The sequence below is a fragment of the Elgaria multicarinata genome, chromosome 17 (genome assembly GCF_023053635.1).
Source record: "Elgaria multicarinata webbii isolate HBS135686 ecotype San Diego chromosome 17, rElgMul1.1.pri, whole genome shotgun sequence".
In the NCBI taxonomy this organism is placed as follows: Eukaryota; Metazoa; Chordata; class Lepidosauria; order Squamata; family Anguidae; genus Elgaria; species Elgaria multicarinata.
The window spans coordinates 23,280,738-23,302,183 of NC_086187.1; the positions used below are offsets into that span (position 1 = coordinate 23,280,738).

At 46.2% G+C, this 21,446-nt stretch overlaps 1 protein-coding gene across 1 annotated transcript in view; it reads left to right on the top strand.

Moving 5' to 3' along the window:
* The first annotated feature begins 1,616 nt into the window (after positions 1–1,616).
* The window catches only part of LOC134410384 (cytochrome P450 3A9-like), a 44,092-nt gene continuing 24,262 nt past the window's right edge, over positions 1,617–21,446 (top strand). Inside the window, exons 1-9 of the mRNA XM_063143639.1 lie at positions 1,617–1,815; positions 8,903–8,996; positions 9,108–9,160; positions 9,677–9,776; positions 12,938–13,051; positions 13,860–13,948; positions 14,512–14,660; positions 18,125–18,252; positions 21,071–21,158. Coding sequence (XP_062999709.1) covers positions 1,745–1,815; positions 8,903–8,996; positions 9,108–9,160; positions 9,677–9,776; positions 12,938–13,051; positions 13,860–13,948; positions 14,512–14,660; positions 18,125–18,252; positions 21,071–21,158 — 886 coding nt within the window. The 5' untranslated portion in view covers positions 1,617–1,744. The remainder of the gene's footprint in view (positions 1,816–8,902; positions 8,997–9,107; positions 9,161–9,676; positions 9,777–12,937; positions 13,052–13,859; positions 13,949–14,511; positions 14,661–18,124; positions 18,253–21,070; positions 21,159–21,446) is intronic.

Consider the following 21,446-nt stretch of genomic DNA (forward strand, 5'->3'; position numbering starts at 1 on the left):
ATGGGAGGAGGCGTTCCTTCAGATAACCTGGCCCCAAACCGTTTAGGGCTTTAAATGTCAATACCAGCACTTTGAATTGGGCCCGGACCTGGACTGGCAGCCAATGAAGTTGTAAAAGGACTGGCGTAATGTGATCTCGCCGGCCAGTCCCTGTTAATAACCTTGCTGCCCTGTTTTGCACCAGTTGAAGTTTCCGGACCGTTTTCAAAGGCAGCCCCACGTATAACGCATTGCAGTAATCCAAACGAGAGGTTATCAGAGCATGGATAACTGTAGCTAAGCTATCTCTGTCCAGATAAGGGCGCAGCTGGTATATCAGCCTGAGCTGATAAAAGGTGCTCTTTGCCACTGAGTTCACCTGTGCCTCAAGTGACAGTTCTGGATCGAAGAGCACCCCCAAACTACGGACCCGATCCTTTAGGGGGAGTGCAACCCCGTCCAGGACAGGGCAAACATCACCTCGCCGGACAGAAGAACCACCCGCTAACAGTACCTCCGTCTTGTCTGGATTGAGTTTCAGTTTATTAGCCCTCATCCAGTCCATTATCCTGGCTTCTCCCCTCAGATGCCCCCGCTACTCGCAGGGAAGAGGGAAGAAGCAGGGACAGCCGGCCACACCATCCCGGGACTGCGGGAAAAACCAAGAAAAAAGGGTATGGCAATATCCCGGAGAAATGCAGGGATCATCCCTCCCTGCTCCTGGGATCCCCTGTGTGTCATGTGGACGCACAGGGACAATCCCCGAGATATCGCCCAGCGTAGACATGCCCAATGTAATGACCTCGAAGCAACTGAAAAATTCACGGTAAAACAAAACTACGAAAAAATGCCGTTTCAGGGTGAAAAGCCCGATGTGGCTATAAGTTGACGACTGCGTCATATAAACACTGCAGTGTCACGTCACAACAGGGTATACAGGGTGCATAGACAAGCCCTTAGTGGGGATGCCACGGTTCATGAGGGTTGATGGTAAGACCGAATGGGCCTGCCTAGGATCCTGCATCGACTGTGTGTGCTGTAAAATACCTCCCAGAATCCTCTGCAACACGCTATGGTTCATCACTTAAACCAACACACAAACGAGCCCGTGATGGTAGAACGTTTGGAAACGTCTGTGCTGTGGTCGTTCAGGCCTGTGTGTGTTTTGCTAACTGTACATTAGGTACCCGCAAAAGAAGCTGATATCAGACACTCCTCCTGTGTGTCTGTAGTGATGGCCACCAATCTGGATGGCTTTAAAAGGGGGTTGGATAAATTCCTGGAGGCAAAGGCTATCCATGGCTACCAGCCCTGATGGTTGTGTGCTATCTCCGGTATTCGAGGCAAGAAGCCTGTGTGCACCAGTTGCTGGGGAACATGGGCGGGAGGGTGCTGTTGCACCATGTCCTGCTTGTTCATCCCTGGCCGATGGCTGGTTGGCCACTGTGTGAACAGAGTGCTGGACTAGATGGACCCTTGGTTTGATCCAACAGGGCTGTTCTCAAGTTCACAAGGAGAGTAACGCAACCTCCCCTAGCTGATCTGTTTCAGTAGGTGGAGTTTCCACCCCTCCCCTTTCCCAATAAATAAACCAAACAAAATTAAGCTTTGCCTGAGTTCAGCCTTCCAGCTAGGAGCAAAGGTAAAATTGTGAAATCCTTGCCCTTCACTCCAAAACTGACCAAGCTTAAAGAGAACAGAAACCCAACAACGCAACAGTGAAAGTCAACGAAAGAAATATCCGCTGGAGAAGACAAGAGCCGAGATGGAGCTCCTTCCTAGCTTTTCCTTTGGGACATGGTCACTTCTCATTGCCCTCCTGGGACTTGTAATGCTGTAAGTATTATTCCGGGTTTCTTGTTGTGCTGTTTTCTAGCTGTAAAAGGAAAACAGGGCTATATTAAGGCAGGCTTCTCCAACCAGCCTTGCAGGTGTGTTGGATTGCAACTTCTGTTGTGCCAACACAGCTGGAGGGCACCAGGTTGGTTAAGGGCGCATTAAAGCAATTTCTCATTTGGAAAGCAACGGGAGACCGCAGCCTCTGAACAAAATCACCCTGGAGCAAGAGCCTTCAAAAGGATCTTCGGCTTGAGGGAAGTCCCCCGCCCCCTCATTTTTTCATCCAGGAATGTTTCCAAACAGAGTTCACTGTACGTAACCTGATTACTAAGGGTAAGATGATAACAACCCCTTTAAGATACATGAAAGACGCAGGTCCGAGTTTGCCGAACAAGCGAAGAATATTTATGCATACTTTCCCCTACCATTTGGGAAAGTGAAGCGACTGCCAAGGGCAGCAATTTTTTGGGGGGGGGGCATCAAAGAGCAGCAAATGTTGAGGTCTTTATTTGGACATTGTTAGACTTCTACTGCCAGGGAGAGGAGAGAGGTGCTTGTGGGAATTTCAGCCTCGTGTGCCAAAATAACTTGGCAGGCTTTGGAGACTATGCACCTTGATTTGGCGGTGGAGATGAGGGGCAAAGTAGACTCACTGCAATGAACAGGTCTTAAGTTAGCCGCAAGGTACTTAATCCCCATTCATTTCAATGGGTCTACTCCAAGTCAAATTTACGTTGGATTTTACCCAAGGAAGTCATTTGTTGCTCTGCCTCATGCAGCAAAACCACACTTTTATTCTGACTTTTCCTCCAAGGAGCCCTAGGTCCTCTCCATTCTATCTTCACAACAACCCTGTGAGGCAGGTAAGGCTGAGAGTTAGTGACTGGCCCAAAGGCACCCAGTGAGATTCCATGGCTGAATGGGGACTAGAACCCGGATCTCCCAAGTCCCAGTCCAGCACTCTAACCAATAATAATAATAATAATAATAATAATAATAATAATAATAATAATATATTTATTTATTTCTTACCCGCCTCTCCCTTTGGATTGAGGCAGGGAACAACATTAGAACAGGAATCAATACATCTTAAAAATTCTTGATTTTACATTGATCTGGATAGGCCTGCCGGAAAAGGCTAGTCTTTAAAGCTGCCTTAAAATCACACAGAGAGTTAATTTTACGAATCTCCTCTGGCAGGCTGTTCCACAATCTTGGGGCGACAGAAGAAAAGGTCCTCTGGGAAACTGATGTCAGCCTAGTTTTAGCTGACTGAAGTAAGTTCTCCCCAGAGGACCTGAGTGTGCGGGGCGGACTGTATGGAAGAAGGCGATCCCGCAGGTAACCTGGACCCAAGCCATTTAAGGCTTTAAAGGTAATGACCAACACTTTGTACTTTGCCCGGAAACTAATTGGCAGCCAGTGGCGTGATTTTAATGTTGGGGTAATATGCTCACCCCTAGATGTACCGGTGACCAACCTGGCTGCCGTATTTTGAACTAGTTGAAGTTTCCGAACTAGGTACAATGGTAGCCCTATGTAGAGCGCATTGCAGAAGTCAAGCCTTGAGGTTACCAGCACGTGCACTGCTGTCTTTAGGTCTTCTGACTCTAAGAAGGGGCGCATCAGCCAAAGCTGATAGTAGGCACTCCTGGCCGTCGCATCCATCTGGGCTGTCATTTGGAGCGACGGATCCAGGAGCACCCCCAAACTGCGAACACAGTCTTTCAGGGGGAGTGTAGCCCCATCCAGAACTGGCTGACACACCTCCAAACCTAGGTCAGAGCCCTTGACTGTAAGCATGTCTGTTTTGTCTGGATTTAGCTTCAGTTTGTTTTTCCTCATCCAGCCCATTACCGCCTCCAAGCATTCATTCAGAGGAGACACACTAGCCTTAGCTGACGCTGTTATTGAAGGCGTAGAGAAATATACTTGGGTGTCATCAGCATACTGATAACACCCCGCTCCATGCCTCTGGATGATCTCTCCCAGCGGTTTCATGTAGATGTTAAACAGCATTGGGGATAGGATGGCACCTTGTGGTATGCCATACAACAGCTCCTTTTTTGAGGAGCAACTATCTCCAAGCATCACCATCTGGCAGGTAGGACCGGAACCACTGGAGCACAGTGCCCCCGATTCCTAAACCCCTCAGGCGTTCCAGAAGGATACCATGGTCGATGGTATCAAAAGGAGCTGAAAGTAGGGATGTGCTCCGCTTCTAATTGGACCGGAGAAGCAGTAGCGGAGCGGGGGGCTTCGCCTGCCCTTAAGGCGGAGGCGAAGAGGATTGGGGGGCCGGCGGAGCATGGCGAAGAGGATCGAGGTGAAGGCGGATCCTTCGCCTCGATCCGGAGCTCCGCCGGAAAGGTAAGTGGGGTTTACCGGGCCCTGCTGCTGTCGCTGTCGCCCAGGCGGCGACGGCAGCAGGGCCCAGTAACGCCTCCCGCCCTCCTCTCCCTTACCTGCCTCTGTCCGCGGTCCGTCACCGTCTCCAATTGAGCCCGTGGTTCCAGCAGGAAGTCTGGGCCGCAGTGCGGCCCATACTTCCTGGTGGAACCACGGGCTCAATTGAAGACGGCGACGGACCACGGACGGAGGCAGGTAAGGCCCCCCTCCTCCTTACCGGGCTCTGCCGCCGTCGCTGCATGGGCGGCGATGGCGGCAGGGCCCGGTAACCCCCCCTATGGGGGGGGACCGGAGCTCCGATCCGGATCCGGAGCTCCGAGCAGAGCGGAGTGGGCACAGGCGGAGTGGGGGCGGGGCGGGGCGGGCCGATCCGAAAATGGCGGATCTTAAAGTGAAGCGGAGTGGGGGGTCCGTGCACACCCCTAGCTGAAAGGTCCAAAAGTACCAGCAGGGACACACTCCCCCTGTCAATACTCATGCAGAGATCGTCCACTAAGGCGACCATAGCTGTCTCAACTCCGTATCCTGTCTGAAAGCTAGTTTGAAATGGGTCTAGAAAATCTGTATCATCCAGGACTGCTTGGAGTTGGAAGGCAATGGAAGATTTGATACTGGTCTATAATTATTAAGGTCCAGGGGATCCAGGGAGGGCTTTTTTAGAAGCGGCCGTACCACTGCTTCTTTTAAACATGGTGGAAAACTCCCCTCCCTGAGAGATGCATTAACAATATGTTGTAGTCTAACTGCATCTCCTCCCTGGGCGACCAGCCAAGAAGGACAGGGATCAAGAGGACAAGTTGTCTTCCTTACAATACACCGTACTACAGAGAACTAAGTTTGGGTCCCTACTCACCCATGTTTTAGCCAAAGTTAATGATAGATACTAATGAGCTGGTGTTGTGTGGTGCCTAAGAGAGGGAGCTGCAGATCAGGAAGCCCTTGGTTCGAATCTCACTTCTCCCATGAACTTAGTAGATGGGTTTTACGCTAGCCGCTTTCTCCCGGCCTCAGCCCTTCTATCTGCAACATAGGGAATAATAATAATACTGATTTACCTTCCAGGGTTGTAGTTAAGGATTACAACAAGATAATGCATGGGAAGTGTTTTGAACGTGTGAAAGTGCTGGGAAAATGTTAGTGGAGGGACAGAAATGGGAGACACAAAAGGTTATTCAGTTCTTCTCTTTCCATACTGGCCCAAAGCCAAACTTCTCTGGGTGGTTACAGGTTGGTGGAGGGTTGGTTTAATGTGGTCTGCTCTACTGCTCCCAGACAAAACCTTGGCAGTCATATGATCACCTGGACTCTTCCAGACTATAAGGGTGCGTTACAGTAATCCAATCGGGTCTGAAAGAAAAGGTTAGGTGGCTGGTTTCTTGCCTCTTCTTCTTTCTCATGAGTTTTTTTTTTTTTGTGGGGGGGGGAGTTAACAAAATAAGGACAACAAAAAGAAGAAGAATGTACATCATAAATCAATACCACTAAAGAAACAAAGGAATCCACTCATTAGAAATCTCAGTCTATAACCGACCTTCTTATGGAACGTCTATAGTAAGACAGATTAAGGATTACTGCAATGCGTTATACGTAGGGCTGCCTTTGAAAACGGTCCGGAAGCTTCAGCTGGTACAAAACAGGGCAGCCCATTTACTAACAAGGACTGGCCGGCGAGACCACATTACGCCAGTCCTTTTCCAGCTTCATTGGCTGCCAGTCCAGGTCCGGGCCCGATTCAAAGTGCTGGTATTGACATTTAAAGCCCTAAATGGTTTGGGGCCAGGTTATTTGAAGGAACGCCTCCTCTCATATGTACCTGCCCGAACCTTAAGATCATCCTCAGGGGTCCTTCTCCGTGAGCCCCTGCCAAAGGAAGTGAGGCAGGTGGCTACTAGAAGGAGGGCTTTCTCCGCTGTGGCACCCCGGTTGTGGAATGAGCTCCCCAGAGAGGTCCGCCTGGCGCCTACACTGTACTGCTTTCGTCGCCAGCTGAAGACCTTTTTATTCTCTCAATATTTTAACACTTAATTTTAACTTAAATTTAAATCTTACTGTTTTAACTCTGTATTTTAATCTTATATCAATTTTGCTGCGTGGTTTTATCCTGGTTGCGCTTTTTATACTGTATTTTGTAATTGTGCTTTTAACCTGTTGGTTGTTTTATTGTGGTTTTAATTTTTGTGAACCGCCCAGAGAGCTTCGGCTATTGGGCGGTACAAAAATGTAATAAATAAATAAAAATAAATAAATAAGGAGGAGCTCAATACCAAATGAAAATAAAAACACAAGTTATACAACATATAAAAGGAGTGCGTGCAAGTGTAGGTCAAGTGTAGGTATTAGGGGGCGGGGGAAAGGCAACTTTACTTGGTAGGAATTTTATTAAAGTTTAAATCTAGCTAAATCTCCTAGGCTTGTACAAGCCACACACACACACACACACACACACACACACACACACACTTCACCAATCTGCTATTGGGGTCATTATCAATAGACCCCAATAAAGATAGTTTAGGGGGGGGGAACTGGGATGGCCAGCTGCAAAGGAGGAGAGGGCTCCTGCACCTTTAATGCTATTGTAGATTAGAGGGAAATTCCCTCTGAAATGAGAGAGAAAGGCTGAAGGAATTCAAGCCCGTTTTCTGCTTACAACAGCATTTCACTGCTCAAGCTTCCTCCCTAGACAAAGGCTGCTCTGCAAGGAGGAATGACAAAAGTGTGGCTTTCGAATGCTGCAAAACCAAGCAGGTTTACCGGGATAAACAGAACAGAGGGAAGGAAAGAGCCGAATCCGATGGGAGAAATCAGCAGCGTTTGGACTGCGAGGCCGATGTTTGATGCGTCATGGTTGCGGATAAGAAAGCTGTCAGCTTTTGAATGCGCCTGTTAGCGGACCCTTTCGTGCGGGGGTGCACGACCTTTTTGGCCCCGGGGACTCATGTGAAGCTGGCTTGGGTAGGGGGTTGCACATGCCTACGTAAGCATGCACGTCTGTATGTGTGTGCCGTCACACACAAATGCATGCACAAACACCCATATACATGTGCACACACATCCCAGCGACCTTGATAGAGATCACTCTTCCATCGCTGCTAGCAGCGGCAGAGAATGAGGGGTGTGTGTGAGTAATTGAGTGGGAAAGCCAGGACAACTTTTGGGGTGCTGCAGTGAAGGCCTTTTTGGGGCACAGGTTGTGCACCTTTGCTTTAGGATGGTCATGTATCCTCATTTACAGAGGACACTCCTCTAGGAACAGTATCAGAGGCAGTAAGCTCCAGTATCAGAGGCAGTAAGCCTATGTACACTAATTGCTGGGGAACATGGGTGGGAGGGTGCTGTTGCACCATGTCCTGCTTGTTCATCCCTGGCCGATGGCTGGTTGGCCACTGTGGGAACAGAGTGCTGGACTAGATGGACCCTTGGTCTGATCCAGCAGGGCTCTTCTTAGGTTCTTAACATAGGAAGCTGCTTTATACTGAGCCAGACCCTTGGTCCACCTAGCCTAGTATTGTTGACACTGACTGGCAGCAACAGCTCTGCATGATTTCAGGAGGGATCCTTTCTTAGCCCTACCAGGAGATAATGAGGATCAAACCCAGGACCTCCTGCATCCAAAGCACGTGCTCTACCAGTGAGCTACGGCACCTCCATATTTGAAGGCCCCTTCTATTTGAAGGACTGTCCAATCCAAGCCTAGTTTAAAGATTTTTAAGAAAAACATAAGGAGGGAGAACAGCAGGGGTCTTAAAGTTGAAGACCCACCAGCAGTTAGCATCTGGATGGCAGACTGAGCAGCAGGCAGACAGGTCACCTGGTAACATCCCTCTCCACTAGACAGGCTCGGGTCCAGGTTATTTGAAAGACCGTATTCTCCCTTCTGAGCCTGCCCGTGCTTTGAGATCATCTGGAGAAGCCCTTCTTTCAGTCCCACCTTCTTCACAGGCGCGCTTGGTGGGAACATGGGAGAGGGCCTTCTCGGTGGCTGCTCCGGTGCTCTGGAACTCTCTTCCTGGGGAAGCTAGGCTGGGCTTTCGGAGGCAGGCTAAAACTTTTTTGTTCCAGGAGGCCTTTGGAGAATAATCTGGCCCTCCATCTATGTTAATGTCTTATAATTTTGTTGTGTATTTTAAACGTTTGTGGTTTTGTTCCCCCCACCCCACAATGTAGGCTTTAAACTTTGAAAGGCCACCCTGAGGCCCAGCATTAGGCAAAAGGCGGGATACTACTACTACTACTGCTACTACTACTAATAATAATTTCTAAAATTAACACTTAATTTTAACTTAAATTTAAATTATACTGTTTTAACTCTGTATTTTAACCTTATATCAATTTTGCTGCGTGGTTTTATCCTGGTTGTGCTTTTTATATTGTATTTTGTATTTGTATTTTTAACTTGTTGGTTGTTTTATGATGATTTTAATTTTTGTGAACCGCCCAGAGAGCTTCGGCTATTGGGCGGTATAAAAATGTAATAAATAAATAAATAAATAAATAAATTTGCTTTTATACATACAAATTAGCCCATGCATGTTTTATGGAAACCAATGGCCTCGTTCTTTGCAATGCATTTGCTTTTGGGTTGGGGAATGGTCACCCAACTGTGCTTTACTTCCTCAGGGGTAGATGACCCTTTAGTGGGTACTAGCTTTCTCTCTCTCTCTCTAAATCACAGATATGGAATTTGGCCGCACAGTGTTTTCAAGAAACTGGGCATTCCTGGTCCAACCCCACTGCCTTTCTTTGGAACTCTGTTGGGATACCGTGAAGTGAGTATCTGAAGACGTTTATGCCCTGCCTATGAGCTCCTAAGAGGCACCTATCTTAATTTGATCCATCCAGCAGAAGCGATTCTTAAAGTCCTTAAATATCTTTCCTAGGGCCTTATCCAGTTTGATACCAAGTGCTCTGAGAAATATGGAAAAGTCTGGGGGTGAGTCATCTTTCATTATGAACTTGTATTCCTCAGCACAGCCCAAGAAGTGTTCGAATTGTTTTTCATTTGTTCCACATGAATTCCATGGCTCCATAGTTCACAAACCCACGAATTCAGATTCCTTCCCCCCCCCCACTCTGAAAATTTCATAAATAAATCTGCAGCAAGTTACGGAAGTATTTACATAACAATTTGCAGAATTTATATTCATGCATCGTGTAACTTCTTTATCTAACTTGCAGTTTTGCCTATGAATTTACATAAATTTCAGGTGATTATTTTTTAAGTCCATGAAATTTGCCTGACGCACAGATGTGGTCCGCTGTGAAATCTGTGGACCGGATTACGAGACATGCAGCCGCCTTTCAGTCTGTTTTGGATTTCTCCACATCCTTGCAATAGGCTGACAGCCAATCCCTGCTGTTGTAATCACTGTCTATACAACCTCGTGGAGATTTGCATTGTTTCAAAAGTCAATAGCGGGGGGCCCTTGCTTCCTAATTTTCAATGCAGGCTTTACGACGGCCGGCAAGCTGTGTTAGCTGTACTGGATCCCATCATTATCAAAGCTATACTAGTGAAAGAGTGCTACACCACCTTTACCAACCGCCGGGTGAGTGACCACTACTTAGGCTGTAACACGGCATGGTGGGAAGAAGAATGGTTTAGCATGCCACTCAATTGCTGCTAAGTCAGGGTATTAACCAGGAGTGGGGAACATGGTACCTGCCAGGACACCGGCTCTGAACACCAAGCCTGGCCGCGGCTACTCCTTGCTCATGCCAAGCACCACCGCTTGATAGGCCTGAGGCGAGGGATAAAAACCGCCTTCCTCCAAACTATGTGGAGAAAGGGGTTTAAATGGAGAAGGATTCCAATATATAAAATAAAACACTGTGAGTTATATGTGCTGAGGTGAATGATTGTCAGAGTGGGTGCTAAATGTGTAAACCTCAGATGATAAGTGCCAAACAGACACGTGGGATTTTTGTGGTAGTTAAAAACAAAATAATTAAAATATATTTTTAAAAGTTCACAAGCTTTGTTTCCAATAAAACATTTAAAGACCTTTTTGAAAGCTTTCGTCCAATCCTTTCACTCATTCACAGACACGCTTTCCTTTCTCTCACACAATCACTCTTGAACTTTCTTTATTAACTGTTTTGATTAATATACATCAACTACGTGCACACCACACTCCAAAGACTCCACTCTCTACCCTGAACCTCAAATTTCCCAGAACTTAAGTACTCTAAACACAGAGAGCACTAAAGACTCTAAGAGGACCTAAAAAGTCCTCTCCAATCCCCTCCATCCTTCTCTTATATATCCCTCCTCCCCCCTCCCAAGACATTCTAACTCCGCCCACTCAGGCCAACATTCTAAACTCACCACAGACTTACAAACTGCAGACATACATTTGGGAACTGACTTGTGGGGTGTAACGCCACAGTACCCATTGCCACCAATGCATCCCGGACATCTTTCTTGGTGTCTACTAACGTGCCTTAACCCTATTGAACGAATAAGTTTATTACGGTATACTAACCAGCACTCCAATCAAACACCATACAATTTAACACATTACATTACGTTACAGATGTAGAACGTGCATATCATAGAATCATAGAATCATAGAATACTAGAGTTGGAAGGGGCCTAAAGGCCATCGAGTCCAACCTCCTGCTCAATGCAGGAATCCACCCTAAAGCATCCTTGACAGATGGTTGTCCAGCTGCCTCTTGAATGCTTCTAGTGTGGGAGAGCCCACCACCTCCCTAGGTAACTGATTCCATTGTCGTACTGCTCTAACAGTCAGGAAGTTTTTCCTGATGTCCAGCTGGAATCTGGCTTCCTTTAACTTGAGCCCGTTATTCCGTGTCCTGCACTCTGGGAGGATCGAGAAGAGATCCTGGCCCTCCTCTGTGTGACAACCTTTTAAGTATTTGAAGAGTGCTATCGTGTCTCCCCTCAATCTTCTCTTCTCCAGGCTAAACATGCCCAGTTCTTTCAGTCTCTCTTCACAGGGCTTTGTTTCCAGACCCCTGATCATCCTGGTCGCCCTCCTCTGAACACGCTCCAGCTTGTCTGCGTCCTTCTTGAATTGTGGAGCCCAGAACTGGACGCAATACTCTAGATGAGGCCTAACCAGGGCCGAATAGAGAGGAACCAGTACCTCACATGATTTGGAAGCTATCCTTCTATTAATGCAGCCCAAAATAGCATAATATATTATTATTATTGTCTCACCTCTTTATGGCGTGAGATGGCTGCAGCACAAAATCTGGCAACTTTCACAGTAACTTGGGCATTCATGCCTGACAAAAGGCAATCTCAACAAAATTTGTCTGTTCTGCCCGGGAATTTTTTTTTATGAGTGGTGTTATTAAGGAAACTCTGAGGTCTTTATACAGGTGGCAGTAAAGTAAAACATGGACTATTGTCTCAACATCCCCTGACCCACATGGACATTGCTGTTCGCTGTAAGGGATTTTTTAAAATCCGCCCTCCAGCAATGCTGAAGGTAAAACATTAAACCTGGCTAACGTAAAAACTCTTCTGAGCCTTGGAACGGTCAAGTTTATCAGGTTCCTGGCAAGTGCTGGAGGACCACTATTTCCCCTGAACCCCGGGTTCGGGTTCAGGCTAGCTCGACTCAGCTGATCTTGTAGATCGATGTCTTGAATCCTTTGGGCAATATCCATTTTTGCTTTCTCGTATCAGTCATGGAGTAGCCTAGGGATTGCAACTTCCTATTCAAAGTATCTTTCCACCTTGAATTGAAAGTGTCCGTTAGAGTAAGCGGAGCTAAACCCACAGGGACAAACAGTAATTTTAACCAGAGATGAAACTTACGTATCTATATACGGGCCTCTAATGAGATCTGGCCTGCCTCCAGCCTTACAATTGTATTTTGAAGGCAGGACAGGACCTCAAGTATTGCCCTCAGAAATTTAGTTTGTACAGCTTCCAGAGGGGCCAAGTTTTCATAGACACAAATCTCTGAACCATACAGCATTTGAGCTAAAACCTTAGCAGCAAAGACTTGGAGAACAGAGGGAATATGCTGCCCACCTTTGTTGTAGAAAAAGGAGAGGAAATCGTTAATGCTCCTCTGCACATTAGCGATGGCATTTTTAGATTGAACCCTCCACGTTCCTGATGAATGAAATATTATTCCCAGATATTTATAGGAAACCACCTGTTCGATTTGGTGTTCATTTAGTTGCCGTTTATATTTTCGTCTTCTTCTGGAAAAAAAACTACAACCTTTGTTTTGTCATAATTGATCTGCACTAGTTCACTGTCACAGTAACCCTTCAAGGCCCTCAGCAATCTCCTCAAACCTGATTTGGTCAATGACAACAGCATATATAATATATAAAAGTATTTATATATTTAAATACTTACCAGCTGCTGGGATTACTGTGAAATAGCTTCTGCTTGGTGCTGAAAACAGTGGGGTCAAAGGATTTTTTTTACTGCTCTGGCAACACCTCAGCCTTAATTCTCCTTTGCTACATCTCCTGAGGCAGCCATTTTGTGGTGGTGCCCAGGACAGTTTCTCAAATGGCCAAATATGCCCCTGGCCCCAAAAGGTTGCCTACTCCTGGTGTGATTGGATAGTGGGTGGATGAATTTGTCTGCAAAAGACAAGTGAGAACATAAGTCATTGAACTGTTGCTGTACCCTGTGACTGTTGAGTACATAAATCGCCTGCTGGGCATCCTTGAAGGCCCAAACCTGTTATGTATCTGCCTTTGTGACCTCTAGAGTTTGAAAGTAGCGGGGGTATTTAAGCATATACTCCCCAGAACGGAGGATGAACAGTGGAAGAGGATTCGCACCGTGCTCTCTCCAACCTTTACTAGTGGAAAGCTAAAGGAGGTAAGAATAGAAAGGGGGGGGAAAGAAATAAAGAAAAGATACTAATTCAGCCTTTGTCCTCTCCTAATGGTACTCCCTGGAAAGGCTGCATCATGTCTGGCACAGCAAGCCTCATTTGGCAAGACTTCAGAAGGCTTCTGCCTGTTGCTGAGACAATTGCTTTTCATGGGTGAGCTTCAGCCAGTGAGCTGTCCAGGTCAGTTGTCTCAGCAACAGGCAGAGGCCCTCTGAAGGTTGGCTGGGCTGGAGCTGCTGTAAACTCTACCCCCTTGAGGACTTGTCTACTACTTAAAGGGCCAAATCTTCCTGCCAAATCCTTGATCAGCAGAGAGTGGGATTTGGTGGTGGTAGAGTGGGGTGGTGGTCATGAGGGCTGCACAACAGGCCTTGGGGGCTGCATGTGGATAATGCACCCGTGTTATGCTTACTTACCTCATTACAACTTGATAGGGTTGATGTCTGAGTAAACAGATATAGGATTGCACTGTAAGATTTTTTTCTAAACGGGTTGTGGAAAACACTATAGAAATAAATCTTCATTATGATCATTTTGGTCCAGATTAGAAGACCAGCCAATTTTAGTCCTGGACTTCCCCATGCAGAAAGGAAAAAAAATGAGCAGAAAATGCCAAAACACCCACACCCACACACCCACATCATCATCATCATCATCATCACCACAAACATCTCACAATTGTGTTTGTAACTACTTACAAGTCACCCACAAGCCTTTTGAAACTCCATTGTAACTCAGGAGAAAAAACTGCTGTGGATGTTTAAATGTGTGCCTCTGGAATTGTCTTTTCAGATGTTTCCCATCATAAAACACTACGGGGAGGTTTTGATGCGAAACGTTCAGAGGAAAATGGAAAACGGCGAAACTCTAGCTGTGAAGGAGTAAGTCACAGGGCATCTGAGAGCTGGGGAAGAATAGCAAATACTGATAAAAGCAGCATTTTATCCACCGATTATGGGTAGCCAGGACTGCATTCTGGGTAAATCCAGAGTTCTGACAGCCGTGAAACAGAACAGCGTCGTGTAAGTTATACATCTCTTTGTATCCTACATCTCGCCACTGCTCTACAGCCTCCCATGGTGCCTGTGCTTCCTGACATGAAAAAGGCCTATGGGAGGATTTACCTCATGATATCTTTCCCCGGGCTTTCATAAAAGTGCAGGAAGCCAAGGAGACTACAGGTAGCCAGTGATATGATTGTACACTTCTCGGCCACCTCATAAGTAAGGGAAACACAAGAACTCTGAACCCAACCCATGAGAATTTCTCTGAAATTTTCTTCTCCTGTGAATTTCTTCTCGAAAGCAATTCCTTTTGTATCAAATCGACTGAGGACGGACGAGAAAAAAGTAGGAGAAATGTTCGGCTCAGCACTATTCGTAATCATTGATATGGGCCACATTTCGGTGCCTAATTAGAGTCTTCTCTTCCCCACCCCCCCCAGCATCTTTGGGACTTACAGCCTGGACGTCATCACCAGTACCTCGTTCGGTGTGAATCTCGACTCCATGAACAACCCCAAAGACCCTTTCGTCAAGCATATCAAGAACCTAACCAAATTTAAGCCTTTAATCCCTCTCAACGTTTTGATAAGTAAGTTGGCCTCTGATGATTTCTGAAATCCCCACCCATGTTTACAGTCCAATAATTATGAAAAAGACACTAATTCGGCAGAGAGAGGCAATGACCACTACCACCACAGGCCACTGGTTCCGGATGTCATGGAAGAGAAGCAAGTGGTTATTTATTTGTCTTGCATGTTTTATACCCAGTGAGTGGCGCTTGTGGGATTTCCTGCCTCAGGTGCCAAAATAACTTGGCCAACTTTGGCTACCTCAGTGTAGGGAGCACGCTGAGCGAGGGTTCCATTTGCCATTCTGCTTCAGGCCTTGCGTTTCCTTTGTGAGCCAACTTGGAGCCTTTCCATGTAGACAACTTGGAAAAGGCGCGTGGCGCATGCTGAAAGACACTGGGGTTCCCCTCCCCGCCTTCTAGTTAGTCCCAACGTACAGTGAAACATGGCTCCAGCTATTAGCCAGGGGGAGGCCACGAACCCCAACTTCCAAAATCAATTCCACATCCCAAGAGCAGTTCGTCCTACACAAATTAAACATGTGTGGATGCAGCATTCATGGCGCGTGTACAAAGTGCTTCCACTTGGAAATCACCTACGTGGAGTTGAAGTGCAGGGGGCTTGTCTTCTGCCCAGGGTCACATTCTCTCAAGGATAATCTTTGGGGGCTACATGCCAGTGGAGCCGGAACGAAAGCAGATGGGGGACCCTTCTCTCTCACGTGCCTTCCCCCAGGATTCTGAACTGATCACTTGCAGAGAGCTTTTGAAATTAGGCAGAGGGGTGCATATAGCTCCAAGACTGCTGGCCCAGTGTCCTCTTTTACAGAGGAAAGGAAAGGAACCTCTCGTGCAAATACTGAGTCATTACTGACTCTTGGAGGGACGCCAGCTTTCGCCGACATTTTCTTGGCAGGCCTTATAGCGGGGTGGTTTGCTGTTGCCTTCCCCGGCCATGATTACCTTTCCCCCAGCTAACTGGGTACTCATTTTACTGACCTTGGGAGGATGGAAGGCTGAGTCGACCCGAGCCGGCTGCCTGAAACCAGCTTCCGCTGGGATCGAACTCAGGCCGTGGGGAGTTTCAGCTGCAGAAACTGCTGCTTTACCGCTCTGCGCCACTCGAGGCTCTTCTACAGAGGACAGTCCTCTATTTGAAGACCTCCTCTATTTGAAAGGCTGCCATGTCCAATTCTACTATACAGATAACGAAACCATTAGAATGGTTAGCCCCTGGAAAGCAGACTGAAGACTCATACATGCTGCTCACCAGGTCACACCCTTCCTCCATATAGTGAGATGTAGGGAAATTTTTAAATTTAAATAATAATTTTAATATGCATAGGCTATGCAAAGCACAGTCCTCTTTTTTGGCAATTGAGGAGGGGCCACCCTTGCTGCACGTTGCCCACCTTTGATGTAGAGAATTACATTTGAGAAGGTTGTGGGTGTGCTAGGAAGCTGTGATAGAATGGAACAAAAATATCCATAGGTACAGAAGGGCTGAATATGGGCACATTTGCATGACCACGGGGGCCAATGGGGGCGCAGAGTCATATGGCAGAGAGGGTTAAGGAAACAATGGGCCACCCTGAGCACGGAACCATGCCACCCAGTATGGTTTACCTCCCCTCCCCAAGACACACCCCCTTTGGAGTCCACCTGGCCTGGCAGCCACACATTCCACCAGCCGCCTTGGTGGAAAAGTGTTCTCAGCGCCTGCACCAGCTGTTGCTAGGTAATCTTGGCCATAGAGGTCCACCAACCAGCAATGCTTCCAGACGCTCTTTTTTTTTTTCTTAATTATTATTTTTATTGATTAACAATACACTAATACAGTGGTTCTCAACCTTCCTAATGCCGCAACCCTTTAATACAGTTCCTCATGTTGCGGTGACCCCCAACCATAAAATTATTTTCATTCTTCTCTACACGATCCATTGTCATGGGATGGTTTGCTAATGAAAATAATACATAACAATAGCTTTAATAATACAAAAGATGATACATGACATAGTTCAGTCAATACAGTTTCCTAAGACCATCGGAAATATGTGTTTTCTGATGGTCTTAGGCGACCCCTGTGAAAGGGTTATTCGACCCCCAAAGGGGTCCCGACCCACAGGTTGAGAACCGCTGCACTAATACAATACTACAGTAATCACAACAACACAAGAAAAAAACCCATAATACATAAATTGAATAACCTTATAACATTTCTAATTTGATATTTTTACATCATTGCATAACATAGAGTGCACCCTCCCCACCCCGGGATCTATTCATGTTTCCAAAATCTCATTGATTCTTCTGGAGGTGGTTTTCCACTCCCCTTAGATAATACATATTCTAGGAACTGATTCCAAATTCCCTCAAAATCATTCGTTTTTGTTATCCCTCTTCTTACTTTTATATTACATGTCAATTTATCATTTATAGCAATATCCCAAATCTCTTTATACCAGTCCTCAACATGATAATCTCCTTGCACCTTCCAGTTCCTAGATATGATCAACCTTGCTGCTGTCAGCAAATTCGTTATCAGTTCTTTTGTTTCTTTATTACATTTTAAATCTCCATATAATGATAGCAATGCCACTGTAGGTGTCTCTTCAATCTCCATTGGAGAGGATGTAAAGAAAAAGGAACGTATTTACATATATGGTGGGAATGTGTATTTGTTCAAAAACTGTGGAAAATGGTGTTTAAAGAGTTTCCAGCTGCTCTAAGCCCCTCACATTTATTTATTTATTAAATTTATATACCGCCCCCATAGCCGAAGCTCTCTGGGCGGTTTACAAAAGTTAAAAACAGTGAACATTAAAAAGTATGCAAAATTTAAAACCATCAAAATACAAAAACAACAGTATAAAACAACGTTATCCATTTCAACAACAACAGTTCTGGGGTCCATTAAAAAACAATCAAACTTAGCATATGTTGTCAAATGCTGTTAAATGCCTGGGAGAAGAGAAAAGTCTTGACCTGGCGCCGAAAAGATAACAATGTTGGCGCCAGGCGAGCCTCATTGGGGAGATCATTCCATAATTGGGGGGCCACCACTGAAAAGACCCTCTCCCTTGTTGCCATCCTCCGAGCTTCCCTTGGAGTAGGCACTCGGAAGAGGACCTTAGATGTTGAGCGCAGTGTACGGGTAGGTTCATGTCGGGAGAGGCGTTCCATCAGGTATTGTGGTCCCATGCCATGACACATTAAACCCTCGTGGGTTGCTCCCGTAAGTTACACACAATGGATTAGTGAGTTGTGTGAACCCAGCTGCCCCTCTCTCTGTGTGTGTATTTATAACCCTAAGATTCTCCATGTATGGGTAAGACAACCAAGCGGAAATGCCATCAAAACTTGCAAACCCTGTCCTTCAAAGTAAACAATGTTGTTCATAGGCTCCAACAGATAAAGTAATCTCGGTGGGGGTGGAGGAATATTACATTTTGCCTCTTTTAACAAAGAATTTCTTTTCCTTGCAGCTGTATTCCCATTTTTGACTCCTTTGCTTCGGGCACTGAATTTGAATATTTTACCCCAAGACGCTGAGACGTTCTTCATGCGATCCTTTGCAAAAATTAAGGAAACACGGCTGAAAGAAGGCGAAGGGGTAAGCATTAAGGCTGTACCTAATTTTGGAGGGGAGCACCTTTGGTGTGAAAAGCTGCATTCAGAGGGACAGAATCCTTCCCCAAAAGCATCCCCAAATTGTACCTTCTTCAAGGGAAGTCTTCTGCTGTTCATTGGTCCAACCTGCTGAAGTTTTGCTTCCATCTTTGTGTTTTCCAGTAGGTCTTCTTTTCTTTTTATTTATTTATTTATTGCACTTATATACCGCCCCCATAGCCAGGGCTCTCTGGGCGGTTTACAGAAATTCTAAAATTGAGATAAAAACAAGTATACAAAATTTAAAATTTTAAAACGCAGAACATACACACATAAAGCATTAAAAACTGTTTAAAAAATAAACATGTGGGTGATGAAGATGTGCCGCCATATGCCTAGGCAAAGAGGAAAGTCTTAACCTGGCGCCAGAAAGATAGCAGCGTTGGCGCCAGGCGAGCCTCATCAGGGAGATTGTTACGTGATGTGCTCTCATTAGACCCATGTACAAACTTGCACACGTTCTAATGAGACTTACACCCGCTTATAAGGAATCTTTTGACATTGGCAATAGAGCGTCTGTGGTTAAGTAAGGCGATTCTTACTCAAGAAACTTACAGCACTGAAGGGGATAACACCACAATGGTACATTTCTTGAGGTTGAAACAAATACAAAGGCACAAGCTAGTTTGGGGGAAATTAGCTGAGCAAGTAGAGGCTTAGAAGCAGTTTCAAGACTGAAAAATAGACTTTTTGAGACTTAAGAGCATACACACAGAGACAGCAGGGGAAAGAGGAGAGGGAATCTTTAAAGGCAATATACCTTTCCTTGGGCTGCAGCCTTTTCCTGTAGAGCAGAACTGGGGAGCATTGCAACTCTTGGTCTTAGGTGAAGAGGAAAAGAATACAGCTAGGCAAAGCACTCACTCACGGCAGCTTGCTCTCGCAAGCTGGAACGTGTAGTATGCTCTGTGTTTCTGGTTCAAAAGGGAGAGAGAGAGCTAGTCTGCTTCTTCCTTCAAACTTGAGGGTTTTTGTATGATCTTATTTAAAGATCTACTTGCTATGGGAACAAAAGAGGGTGATTTGGGATGATGGCTGTACTTGATGCAGCTTGGAGTTCAGCAACAGGGCTGCATTAGCATGTGTATGACCAGGTATGACTCTTGCTATCCAGCATTCATATTCTGCTTAGTTTTACCCCTACCTTTGTCTCTGGGGAATGCATTTGAAGAAGTCTATCAGGAAACGGTTACTTGACCCAGGCCTTTTGTGAATGCTCTCAGTCTGTAGGTGGGGTTTTGGGTTGTTTCAAAATGGAGTCAGTACTGCTCACAGAAGCTACTTTGTAACAAGATCATTCAATAGTCTGGGGGCCACCACCGAAAAGGCCCTGTCCCTCGTTGCTACACTCCAAGCCTCTCTCGGAGTAGGCACCCGGAGGAGGACCTTAGATGTTGAACGTAGTGACTGGGTATATTCACATCGGGAGAGGCTTTCTGTCAGGTATTGTGGTCCCAAACCGTGTAAGGCTTTATAGGTGAAAACCAGCACCTTGAATTGGGCTCGGAAACATACAGGCAGCCAGTGCAAGCAGACCAGAGCAGGTGTTATATGGTCGAACCTTCTGGTTCCTGAAATCAATCTGGCCGCTGCATTTTGCACGAGCTGCAGCTTCCGAACCGTCTTCAAAGGCAGCCCTATGTAGAGTGCATTGCAATAATCTAACTTAGAGGTTATCAGAACACGGACAACTGAAGCTAGGTTATCCCTGTCCAGATAGGGGCGTAGCTGGGCCACCAACCGGAGTTTGTAAAAGGCACTCCGTGCTACTGAGGTCACCTGAGCCTCAAGTGACAATGATGGATCTAAAAGAACCCCCAAGCTACGAAACTGTTCCTTTAGGGTGAGTGCAATCCCATCCAGAACAGGTAGAACACCCCCCCATCCCCTTCTTTTGCCTAGGAACAGTAACATCATCATGTACACTATCAGTTTTGGTTGTGTGACAACATCACTAATGAAGCTAGATGGACCCTTGGTCTGATCCAGCAGGGCACTTCTGATGTTCTTATTCCATCTATCTAATGTGCCACCTTTCTCCAGTATCCGCGGCAAGAAGCCTGTGTACACCAGTTGTTATTAAACTATGGAATTCACTACCATAAGATGTAGTGATGGCCACCAATCTGGGTGGCTTTAAAAAAAAGGGGGTTGGATAAATTCATGGAAGAAATGGCTATCAATGGCAACTAGTCCTGATGGCTGTGTGCTACCTCCTGTATCAGAGGTAGTAAGCCTATGTGCACCAGTTGTGGGAGAGGGCGCTGTTGCACCATGTCCTGCCTTGTTGGTCCCTGGCCAAAGGTTGGTCAGCCATGGTGTGGTACTAGACTAGATGGACCCTTGGTCTGATCCAGCACAACACTTTTTATGCTCTCAAGAGCCTCAAGGTGGCGGATTATCACAACAACCCTGTGAGGTTATCCCTACCATGCTATTTTCCCCAATCCAAATTACCCTCACCCCAGCTGCTATTTGCCTGGGGGTAAAGCCCACCCACCCCTCATTTAGCTACATATATACTACCTGTACATTTCACCCTACATGGCCACTTGGTTGGGAAGGTCAGTTTGGATTGGGAAAAACCTTGCCTGGGAAATTAAATCCAGCATCCCCCAATTCCAAGGCCCCAATTTGAATTAAACCTCCAGTGGTTGCATTTAGCCCTTGAACGCACACACACAGAGTCATCTGTCACCCACCATCTACTCCAGCTGTGCCCTAAGAAATTCTCTGCAGTGATTCATTCATTTGATTCCCAGAGCCGAGTGGATTTCCTGCAGCTGATGATAGACTCCCAAGGCTCCGATGGCAGTCAACAGAGCAATGGGATGGATCACTTGTATAAAGGTAACATCACACAGTTCACCCTTAAGATTCTTGGGGACCTCAAGTGAGGCATCTTTGAAGAATCAAGTTCTTTCTCCTCCAAAGAAGTCTTCCTTGAGCTTGGGTCAGGTATGAGCTTGGAGTTGTGAGTTTCAGCCTGTCCTGTTTTGGCTGCAGCAGACTCAGTGAAAGGGCTAAGCACAAAGCAAGGCAATGAAAACGCTAAGGTCAAAGCCCAGGCAAGGCAGGAGTGGTTAAGATAAAAGGCAGAGAACAAACACAGCTAGGCAGTGAGACACAGTCCAGAAG